Genomic DNA, 12217 nt, shown 5'->3' on the forward strand with positions numbered 1-12217 from the left:
TAAAACAAATAATAATAAAAATAACCCCCCCCCCCCCAAGAATATGAATTCACCCGAAATACGTCACAATGGGTTGGATTATGTTAATGCTAAAGTCCGCAATCTTGTTGCTCAATCCATGTGAGGAATGAAAAAGTTCAGATTTGGTTTTCTAGGAGAAAAAAACTAGTGTGCCTGAAAATGATTAACATTCTGTAACCCAGGGCAAACATGCTAACACTACTTGTACTCTTTTGCTAGATTGTTCTGCAATTCTCATTAAAGAAACAACACATGCCTCTTAAGAATGACATTTATATATACACATACACACACACAGACACAAATACTGTTTTTATATGCATAATTTCTAAAAAAAACAAAGAAAACAATGTACATGAACAGAACTTGTTTGTGACTAACACAAATAACCTTTAAAATTCTACTTTAAAAACATGTAAATGTGAAAAACAGTCTTGTAATGCTCAGGTAACATCTGCAAAACGAAAAACAAGGTATGCAGTCCTTAATCTGTTTAAATTGGCCAAAAACGCCATGAGTAAGACGCACTCCAGACTGAACCCTGAGAGGTTTGAGGATAATCAGGAGGTATGGCTCTCACCGCTGCCAAAGTCTGAGGAGTTGCTCGGAAAATTCACTTTTTTCCCCTTGAAATATGAGATACTTTATTCTTAAGCCTGAGCTTTACTTAAAAATCTAGTCAGAAGACGACAAATTCAAACAACCCTCTGTTATTGATTTACAAAGGGGGAAAAAAAAACAATAAGTGCATAGATAAAGATAAAATATTTTTGAGGCCAAAAACACACATTAAACTGGTCAATAAAAGCCTATAAGTATCCCAAAATTATCCAAATTACTCAAACTTTGCGATTCTTTCAGCATAGGATATTTGGTAAAAACACAAGACTGGAATATTCTAGGTTATAATCAAGTAAACGACACGTAAAAACGTGGGCACTTACAATACCGGGCTATGGGACAAGTACACAGTTGCCTCATAGACTTCTAAGTGCACTTCTCTATGCACATTTTTCGGTAGCTTTTACAGTTTTGTTGTGGAAACCCCAAGGGACGTCAAAAGAGCTTAACTTGTATATAATACCCAAAGTATTCCTTTGATCTCTGTCAAAACTGCTTTGAGCATATTGACGGCAGGGACATTAAGGCTTTAAATTGTTGATTTGAGTGTTCATATAAATTAAAAACAATCAAAAGTGACATATAAAGGAAAATAACGGCTCAGGCATGTATAAAACCTTCATCAAAACAGCAAATAAACATGCTGAAAGGTAATACAGTGACATTCCAACACAATTCTTTGTTCCTCGGTAAGAAACTGCATCATGGTAAAGTCCTCCCGTCAGCAGGGGGCGGTATGGAGTGAAAAACAAACAAGACGAACGTAAACACGCTTATATGACCAAGTTTGGAAATCACAGGAGTGATAGTTTACAAACAGCTCAGTATAAACCTCAAGATGACATCAGACATGTCCAAAAAAAACCCAGTCCTTTTGGGTTTTAGCGTGTCTATTTATGGGAAGCGAGAGGGTGACTCTTCAGGCTCATTTCCTAAAATTAAAGAAAGTTTCATACGCCTCCCCAGTGCGTTTTGTGTTTGCAGTGCTTGAAATGAAAATTTCCTCTCGCCATCATAAGGTTTACAAATAGTTCTTGATTTCCTCCTGTTTGTCTGAGGGTTATTTAAGAACTCAGATTCACTATCGGAGCAAGATTTGCGTTGATTTTGCGCTGTAAACTCCTCATGCCTAAAAAAAGACACAGCGACGTTTCACTCGAAGGACAAACGTACGTGTTCTACATTCATTTAGCGTCCGATTCACGAATACGATCTTCCCGAGCTTGAGCTCCATTTGAAGAAAAACGTTCAGATAATTTCGTCATCAAAGATTTCCGTCGTCCAGCATCTTGTTGACTCCTTCACAGATCTTCTGCAAGTGGCCGCGATACACTTCCGAAGGTCCGTACAACGTCGCGAGGAAGTCGCAGTCGGAGAAGTGATTGAAGACGTGGTTGATCCGCCCGTGAGATTTGGCCGTCAGGTGCCGGTTTATGGCCTGGTGAAGGAGTTCGCGGCAGTCGTTGAGTAAGTTGCTCATGACGCGCCGGTCGAAGGTGAAGTCGATCTGATAGAAGCTAACGGTCGTCATCGCGAGCGTGTGCACTTTCTTTCGGAAACGCTCGACCAGCGCGAGCTCCTCGTTGTTGAACTGGCCGTTGCGGTAGAGGACACCCAGCTTAACCACCATCTTAATGAGGTTCTTGATGATCTTCTGGGCCTCCTTGCGGTTTCGCGTGTATTCTTTGGTCACCCGGTACAGCTCGTCCAGTACCTCGCTGCTCGTGTCGTCTATGAAGAGGTTGGCCATCGTTTTGGTCGCCATCTTACTCATGAGCTTCTTCTGGGCCTGAAGAGCCAGGTTCTTCGTGCTGAACGAGTCCATTATGTCTAGGGATGAGAGACAAACAAAGAGTCAAAGTCAAAGTTTGAAGACGAGTCAGTTCACTAGTGTAATAGCGTGAGCTTCTGTGTTGTACGTCACACGCATCACACACATGACCAGCGTCGGCCAATAGTGAGCCTACGTGTGACGTAGCTCTACGCAATCACACTACGTTAACTGACTAGAGGCCCACAGAGAAGGAAATGAATAGCTGAAATAAAGTCGTTATTTTTGCGCACAAAAAGTGTTCTCGTTTGATAAATTTAGGATTGAGCCACTGAAGTCACTTGGACTATTTTAACGATATCTTTAATAACTGTTCGGGGAACAAGTTTCAATCCCTTAGAAGCCTATGGAGGAGTGATCCAGCTCTCAGATTTAATCAAAAATATCTTAATTTGTGTTCCGAAGATGAAAGAAGGTCTTACGGCGTTGAACAACATGAGGGAGAGTAATTACTGACAGAATTTTCATTTTTGGGTGAACTATCCCTTTAATATAGCACAATTTATACAGCCGGAGCTGACCAACGTCCTTTACAAAACATCATTAAACAAGAACACGTTAGACATGGAGAGATTAAAACATTCCTAAAATACATTCCTACAAATATGGCACACATTACTGATTATTAAAAGCAACTGAGTAAAAGTAGGTTTTCAGCCATGACTTGAAAATTGGCAAGTCAGATGCAGATCTAACTTGAAATGGCAAATTATTTCATAATTTAGGGCCAGCAATAGCAAAGGCACGATGATGTCCTTGTTTTAGTCAGAACCGTGGGATATATACAAGTTTCTGTGTCCCTGATCTAAGACCTCTGGAAGGATTTTGATTAAACGCTAAACGCTATTGCATTGCGCTGACAGTATTGCTATTGTATTGCACCGAAAGAGGCATTCAAAATGAGATTTCCAAACAAGAAAAACTTAAAACAGAGCTGCGGTTTTGCATTCTTCCAAACAACAGTCATGCATCCAAACTGGGATCCAAAGAGATGTTTATCTTGAGCGTTTCGGCTGGAATGACTCCCACGTTGAAATTAAATAACATGATTTAATAGGAGGAACACAAACCATTCTTGTATGTGAAACGTTAAACATTGATGTGACGAAGGTCTCGCTTCGGGACATTGAGGAAACAAATCATGCCAAGTAACTTTTCTCATCAAACAGGCGAGACATACACTACCAGTCAAAAGTTTGGAATCGGTACGAATTTTTATGTTTTTAAAAGAAGTCTCTTATGCTCACCAAGGCCGCATTTATTTAATTAAAAATACAAAAAAAAAACTGTAATATTGGGAAATGTGAAATATTATTAAAAGGTAAAACGGCCGTTTTCTATGTGAATATAGTAAAATGTAATTTATTTTAAAGTTTTAAGAGTTTTCAGCATCATTACTCCAGTCTTCAGTGTCACATGATCCTTCAGAAATCATTCTAATATGATGATTTGATGCTCAAGAAACATTTATTATCATTATCAATGTTGAAAACAGTTATTCACATTTTTATTTCAGGATTCTTTGATGAATAGAAAGTTAAAAAAAACAGCATTTATCTAAAAATCGAAAGCTTTTGTAACATTAAACACTACCGTCAAGGATGAATTAAACTCATCAAGACTTACAGAAAATACATTTATAATGTTACAAAAGATTCTATTTGAAATAAATGCTGTTCTTTTGAACTTTCTATTCATCAAAGAATCCTGAAAAAAAGAGACAACTGTTTTCAACATTGATAATAAATGTTCTCTGAGCATTAAATTAGCATATTAGAATATTTCTGAAGGATCATGTGACACTGAAGACTGGAGTAATGATGCTGAAAATTCAGCTTTGATCACAGGAATAAATATCATTTTAAAATATATTAAAATAGAAAACAGTTATTTTAAATTGTCATAATATATAACAATATTACTGTTCATTTTTTGTATTTTTAATCAAATAAATGCACCCTTGGTGAGCAGAAAAGACTTCTTTTAAAAAACATCTTACCGATGACTTTTGTCTGGTAGTGTATATGAAGAGTTAAACTTTCATGAAGGTTTGGCTTCGGGACATTGAGGAAACAAATATTCCCAACTTTTCTCATCAAAAAGGCGAGACATAAAAGGTCTTTTTGTGCACGTTTCCTGCAAACAAATATGAATGTGCTGGTCATTCACAATTTTTTTCTGCAACTAAACAATCCGAATACGGCATCCGTGCATTTCCGTTCTCACACGCCGAACGCTACACTTTAGAGGCTTTAACAAAACAATGGACTTCCTAAGTTTTGCATAGGCCTGACAGGACAATTTCCCCTTCTTAAAATGACCGTTCCCTGGGGACGTGTTGCACACAACAGAATGTCTTCAACTCTGAGTCAATGCGATTAATTGTTTCTAATTAAAACCCAATTGCCTGGTTTCACAGAGGAGGATTTAAGGAGTAGTTCACTTCAGAATGAAGATTTCCTGATAATTTACTCCCCCCACGTCATCCAAAACGTTCATGTCTTTCTTTCTCCAGTCGAAAAAAAATTAAGGTTTTTGAGGAAAACATTCCAGGATTTTTCTCCATATAGTGACTTCAACGGAGTCCAACGGGTTGAAGGTTTAAATGTGTTTCAGTGCAGCTTCAAAGTCTCGACACGATCCCAGCCGAGGAATAAGAGTCTGATCTAGACTAACCAGTGCTCATTTAAAAAAATAAATTAAACATTTATATACTTTTTAACCACAAATGCTCGTCTTGCACTTGCTCTGTGATGCGCCACGCATTACGTAATCACGTTGAAAGGTCACGCGTGACGTAGGCGGAAGTGACACTAAGTGTTTACGATGCGAACGTGCAAAGACTAAGTCAAACGCCATTTACAAAAATAAATAAAAAAGGTACAACAATGATGTCGGACGGGTTCGCCCATCCCTACATTTTCCTCCTACGTGTCCTTTCCAACGTGATTACGTAATACGTGAAGTCGTGGACGTGCAAGAGAAGCCTTTGTGGTTAAAAAGTGTATAAATGTTTATTTTTTAATAAAATGTCCGCTGGTTTGTCTAGATCAGACTCTTATTCCTCGGCTGGGATCGTGTCGAGACTTTGAAGCTGCACTGAAACTCACATTTGGACCTTCGACCCGTTGGACTCCATTGAAGTCACTATATGGAGAAAAATCCTGGAACGTTTTCCTCAAAAACCTTCATTTCTTTTCGACTGAAGAAAGTGAATATCTTGGATGACGTGGGGGTGAGTAAATTATCAGGAAAATTAAATTCTGAAGTGAACGAATCCTTTAAGTCTAGTCCCAGACTAAAATGCATGTTGGATCTGTTTTAATTTGTAATGGTACAGGTGAAACTCGAAAAATTTGAATATCATGCAAACGTTATAATTTTGATGATTATGGCTTACAGTTTATGAAAACCCCAAATTCAAAATCTCAAAAAATTTGAATATTACATGAAATGAAATAAAAATAAGGATTTTAAATACAGAAATGTCGGTCCTCTGAAAAGTATAATCATTCATATGTATATAGTTATATATACTAAATATATTAGTTTCACCTTTTAATCTGAATTACTGAAATACATGAAGTTTTGTATGATATTCAAATTTTTCGAGTTTCACCTGTATATCTTAAAATATGTCACTGCTTTTTCTAAGGCACATTTTAAAAAGTCACTTCAATGTCCTAACTGAACTAAGGCCTAATCCTGGCTCAATCTAAGCGTCTGTGAAACCAGGCCACAGTCATTAGGAAGTGATACCGCGAGTGGCCCGAGACCGGCGGCTTCCTCAGAACATTGTCTTTTTTCACACTCGCCATTTGCATTTCTTTGAAAAGGCACGTTTGATGTGACTCGATTCCCTGGGAAAATCTGGTATCCCTGTTAGCAGGACTTCTAACGCTGGATATTTTGAGAGGATTACACATCGGTTGCTGAGCCTCGCATTAATATCAGTCAAGATAAAAGGTTGATACGTTTGAGAAAGAGACAAGGTGAGATTATGATAATCTGACAGATTCCCGCCAGATAATTATGAAACCATTTTGGCATGTTTACAACCAAATCTAAATGCATTTGGGCACTAATAACTTTCATTCTTCAACACCCTGACAACTAATAAACAACCTACAGCCACATTGACAAAGAATTAAAACTAGAGATGCACGATATATCGGGCACCATATCGGTACTGGCAGATATGTGTTCATTTTTAATATTACAAGGAAATTTGGCTGATATGTTAAAGCCAATAAATAATGATTTATTTCCTTCAGCTGAAAAACTTCAGATGTGCACTGTTTGCCATGATGGTTTTGAATAGCTTTAAATATGATTGAAATCACTTCATAAAAAGGAAAATACAGCTGAGTGCAACATGCACAGCACAAGTCTGTCATTTAGGCTACATAAAATTATAATGAGAACGTTATTATAGTGTGCTTGAGACATGGATTTTAATGGTGAGACTTTCAGGCTGTAATCAGGCTCTCAAAATGTATAACATTTTGGATTTATATTTATGGGCCAATATATCGGTTATTGGCTTTCAAATATGTGACCCTGCATCACAAAACCAGTCTTAAGTAGCACGGGTAAATTTGTGGGAATAGCCAACAATACATTGTATGGGTCAAAATTATCAATTTTTCTTTTATGCCAAAAATCATTAGGATATTAAGTAAAGATTATGTTCCATGAAGATATTTTGTAAATTTCCTACCGGAGATGTATAAAACATTTATTTTTGTGAGTGATTTTTATTCATCTTTCATGTGATGTATAAATCTCAATTTCAAAAAAATGACCCATAAGACTGGTTTTGTCATCCAGGGTCACATATAAAGAATTATCGGTATCAGCCAAAAGTTCCCTATCGGTGCATCCTTAAAACTATCAGGAAAGGTCAATAAAATGTGTCCAAGCAAGGTATTATGCTGGGTCAGAGCCATAATGAATAATTAATTGAAGCATTATTAGAACCAGATTTAGATGCATGTTGGTCCCTAACTGCTGTCAAAATACTCCCCCATAACAGATGACACTAAAACTATTCAAAAGAAATCTGGTGTTGGAAGAAAATGGGCGTATTTACAACTCCACAAGCACATCTCGAGAACATTAAAGTATTCTACGCTCTTTTGTTTTGCACTAGCAGAACAAAATAGCTGAACGTTGGCCAAGCAACAATGGGCAGTTCATCAGCTTCCCAACATTATCATTAGTGGCGAGTTTACAAGGGTGGAAACAAAACAAAACAAAAAGCTCATGCACAAACTGAGATTAGCGTGAAACGACCACAGATATTCCAGCAACGCTCGTGGTGTTTTATTCACCACTGGATAAAGAGGCTGTAACAAGAGGCCGAGGTTTTGAGTTGCTTAGCATCAACCAGAGCCAACACTCACCTTCCTGAAGGTGTAAGGTTGCGTTCTCCATGATTGGGGAGTGGGAAAGCAAGAGATTGTGGAGGACGTTGGAGAACATTGGAGATCACTGAGCCATGCCTGTGTGTGTGAACTGATTGTTTCAGGTGTGTAAGTGATTTCACCTGTAGGTTTGGCTGTTATCTTCCACCCTGTTGGTAGATACTGGTACTACACCTAATGGATTGCTTTCTCCAAGTATACTGTTACGTCTCAATCCTCCTACTATGTACTCTTTTTGTGAAGAAAAGAGTGTGTAGCAGAAGAGTACACAAGCTTTGGGACATACCATCACGTCACACAATTACGTCTTTAACGGTTGCTCTGTCACATCCTGACACAGTTAACTGGCCTGTCAATCATCTTGTCACAGTTAAAATCCTCCACATTTCATTTACTTCCCTACCGTATCGGAGAGAAATGCAGAATCATGCGGAGACTCTCCTCATATTAATGCATAATGATGCACTTAAAAGTTAATGGTCAAACGAATCTTTATAAAAGTCCACATATTTGTTGCAGATGAAATATAACATGGATAAAATAAAAAAAAATTTTTATCAGGTTGGACTTCGATTAGTCACTCAAACCTTTATCTAAACCTCTCAGCGTCGGTCGCGCACATCCGCCATGTTTTTTTGTAGTTTTTTAACACTTTTTACTTGTGTTTTTAGTTCCTCCTCCAAAGCGCAATGGGTTGTGGGCAATAATAGCGGTTATAGCGAGCACGGATCCACACTTCGAAAATACACCGGAAATAGTAGACCATCCGGGGTCATTTGACATGCATACTCTTTTCAACATACTATGCTTTGGGACACACTTATTTTAATCTCACATACTGTTTAGGATGAATAGCACAGACCTTCTTGACGCTCAATGACAGACCCTCCTCAAGGAAACGAGAAACAAGCTTCCTGCAGCTGGAAACGCCAACAAAAGGGCCAGTGTCCAAACTCAAACTACCTCTGTTTTCAGGTACGGACTGAAGCAACACAACCACAGCGTGCAACAGCAACAGCAGCACGTCTTTCATGTGGATTTGCTGTGTTCTCATCGATCCTCTGCTGTGCAGGGTTCACGGGCTACAGTCAAAATTATACAAAAAATGCATTAATTTTTGTTCCTGGCCACACTGATCTAGAGAAGCCTGCGGTGCCAATGAATTATTCAGCGGTTCCACAAAATAGTACCACACTTTAATAATGCATGAACTAATTTAGGAATAAGGGTTTGGGTCGGCTATGTGTGTTTTTGTGCAAAGGTTATCAAAGCCTGGAAAGTTCATTATGAGAACGAGTTTCTCCGACGGAATTAGCGATCATTAGTTACGAGATGCAGAAAAGATTAACAAATGTCTGTTTTTTGGGTGAATTCTGATAAAATATTGAGTAAATGTGGGGCAATACATCTTATTTTTTATTTAATGGCATGGACATAAACTTAAACCAGTTTCCACCTAAGAGTAAAAAAAAGAAAAGAATAAAAAGGTAATTGTGTAGCCTATTTGTTTCTTGCAATTGCAACTTTGTTTCTCATAATTGGGATTGTATATCTTATTTTAAATTTGACCTCAAAATTACTCATATTTTTTACTCTGTCATAGCATTGGATTGTACCCTTGATAAACCCATATCGGTCAACCACTAGTAAAGTTAAACCGTCTAAGACGGATGAGGGTTTTTTCTGCACGTACAAAATGCCTAATCAGCATCAATGTGCCTTCATGGACTTAAGTAAAACAGCATGTTCTTTATACCCAACTACCTGACTCTATATCCAACAGTATCTATGTCAACAAAGTCTCAAAGTCTTGAGGGTAAAGGCTTTAAATAGTTGTTCTAGATATATGCATAGAATAAATGCCAGTTAACATGCGCCTTAAAGGCCAATGTTAGTTAGTTCACCCAAAAATTACAATTTGAAACCAAAAAAGTCACTCTTCCACCGGAAGCCAGTGATTATGGTTTATAAAGTTCTAAATATGGATATTTATCTTACAAAAGTGCATTGCTTCGCTTCAGAAGTTACTTATTAAGTAATTTGGATTACTTTTATGATTGACAGATATGCTTTTTTGGGCTTCAAATTTCTCAGGTATCATTCACTCCCATTATAAAGCTTGGAAGAGCCAGGATATTTTTCAATATAACTCCGATTGTGTTGAAAGAAAAATGTCATATACACCTAGATTGTCTTGAGGGTGAGTAAATTATTATTGGGTGAAATAATAAAAGCTACATATTGAGTGCTGAACACCACGAAGGTTGAGACACATCCCAGGCAACTGAAAGAATGTCGACGGTTAATGTTTCCTAGGATACAACCATCCCAAGCCTCCATCTAAGTGAACTTTGCAGTCCAGTAAATAAGGTCATATCCTCCTATTTCTATCAATAAGTTACCGGCTTGTTACTCTTATAGAGTTTCCATTGTATTGCATCTCAAATATTTATATTACTAGTGCTTGATCTCTGGCATGCACTGAGATGCAAAACGCCTACATTTCAGTGTTTCATTTGCTGTCAAATTCAGCAATTAGCGTTTACATACTATTAATAATTCCCATCTTGGTTTGTTATTTTACAATGTGATGATCTATGCACGCAATAGAGGCATGATTTCTGTTTTTATTCTCAAAACAGAGGTACATAACGTTATGCATTGACATTACAGAATAAATAACATTAAAAAAATAACCTCAATAAATAACAAAAGCACATATTCTATGCAAAGATATTGATTTTTTTTTTATAGACACAGAAGAAAAAATAACGTGTTCATGAATGCACGACATGCAGAATGTGTGTTATTGAAGTTAGAAACTCACTCACTCACCTCTCGCCTATTTCAACCGGATACTGGGCGTCTAAAATGTAACTTTCGTTCTTCAAACCTCCATCTAAACACACTGACAGCCAATAAACAACCTACACAAGGATATGGCTTAAAACTATCTAATAAGGCCGGTAAAATGTGTCCAACAGGTATGTGTTGGGTCTGAGCCGCTGGTGTGAATAATTGAAGCGTTTTCTTCTCCCTCTTTTCGCGTTTGGTTACCAGAGAGTTTGTAACCTGACTCCACCTTTTCGAAAAGTTTCAAACATGAGGGTCTCAGGCTCTCAGTGAGTGACGTTCTAATTGACCAATCACGTTCGGGTTTGGCTCCCCAACGGGCCAATCAGAGGGAAGAGAGCCGCGTGCGTCCAGCCTTTCATATGGTTTCCCGTCATTATCCTGAGAAAATCCAAGGCTGAAAATTTCCCAGAGGAAATTCTGTTGAACAATGAAGGGGAACTCTCATAACTAGTGATTTTTCTTCTGTAAACAAAATGGCTGTCGACCTTTAATAGATAGTTTCATTGGATTGTTTACGTGAGGTATAGGCTACCTGGAATTTTATCGCTAATAGCTGCGTTTTATTATTTTTATATATTTTTTTTTTTGTAAGCGAACTCAACATTAAGGAATACATAGAAAGGTGCGAGACAGATCCAGTCAGCCTCACCGGATGTTGACCTGTTTTTCCGTTTATAAATGGAAAACATTCAAAAACATCCGGTGGCTAAATAAACACTAGAAATTCTTAAACCATATGACATCCTCTTAAGTGACTGATATCACAAACAACCCTAACACCTGCGACCACAGATGGAAATAATCGAGTACGATAATAATACATAGGAATAATGTAAATTCGACATTTAATAATATTTAATTATTTCGTTTTTACATCATATTTATCTACATAATTATTTTATTTAAAAATGCTTTTATTACTATTAAAACTATATTTTTTTATTAGACCTTCCACAATGTTTTTTATGGAAGAAAAGCAGCGCGCATTATGGGATGTTACCATAGTAGACTGTAAAAAAGATGTTACATGGCCCGATGGTGCCACCCAGCGCTACAACAGTGTATTGCAGCGTCCGGGTCAAAGTGCAGCAACATAGACACATTTTTAAAAAATATCAGCAATTTTCTTCATTTACTTTTTCATGTAATGCTTTTCTTCTATGTGGCCCATTTAATTTATTAATAAATATAAAAATATATACGATTTAAAAGTATATATATAAATTAAAATACTTTTTGTTATTTCATTTAAAATGTCTCAACCTATCGACTGCTAAAAATAAAGAATACATTTGAATTGAACAGAAATTCAACGATGACTGTCACTTTAAATATGCTCTCTCTCTCTCTCTCTCTCTCTCTCTCTCTCTCTCTCTCTCTCTCTCTCTCTGTGTGTGTAATCTGTCTGAAGATAACGGACCGCCGCTTGATCTGAGTCATTTTGGCGATCCGGTTCATTCGA

At 37.4% G+C, this 12217-nt stretch overlaps 1 protein-coding gene across 3 annotated transcripts; it reads right to left on the reverse strand.

Annotated features, from left to right (window-relative positions):
• Positions 1-274: 274 nt before the first annotated feature.
• Positions 275-11003, reverse strand: tnfaip8l1 (tumor necrosis factor, alpha-induced protein 8-like 1). 3 transcript variants are annotated; one of them, XM_077225998.1, is made up of 3 exons: positions 10735-10968; positions 8762-8981; positions 275-2472 (listed from the first exon to the last, which is right to left on the reverse strand). In XM_077225998.1, the coding sequence occupies exon 3, from the start codon at positions 2465-2467 to the stop codon at positions 1907-1909; it is 561 nt and encodes a 186-aa protein (XP_077082113.1). In that variant the 5' UTR covers positions 2468-2472; positions 8762-8981; positions 10735-10968; the 3' UTR covers positions 275-1906. The 3 variants fall into 3 exon arrangements, with proteins under 3 accessions (XP_077082113.1, XP_077082112.1, XP_077082111.1); XM_077225997.1 differs by lacking the exon at positions 8762-8981 and having other exon boundaries at positions 10735-11003; XM_077225996.1 differs by lacking the exon at positions 10735-10968 and having other exon boundaries at positions 7879-8981.
• Between the last annotated feature and the right edge of the window lie 1214 nt (positions 11004-12217).

This window comes from Siphateles boraxobius, unplaced genomic scaffold, assembly GCF_051911475.1.
Source record: "Siphateles boraxobius isolate OS27281-9 unplaced genomic scaffold, OSU_SipBor_1 13, whole genome shotgun sequence".
In the NCBI taxonomy this organism is placed as follows: Eukaryota; Metazoa; Chordata; class Actinopteri; order Cypriniformes; family Leuciscidae; genus Siphateles; species Siphateles boraxobius.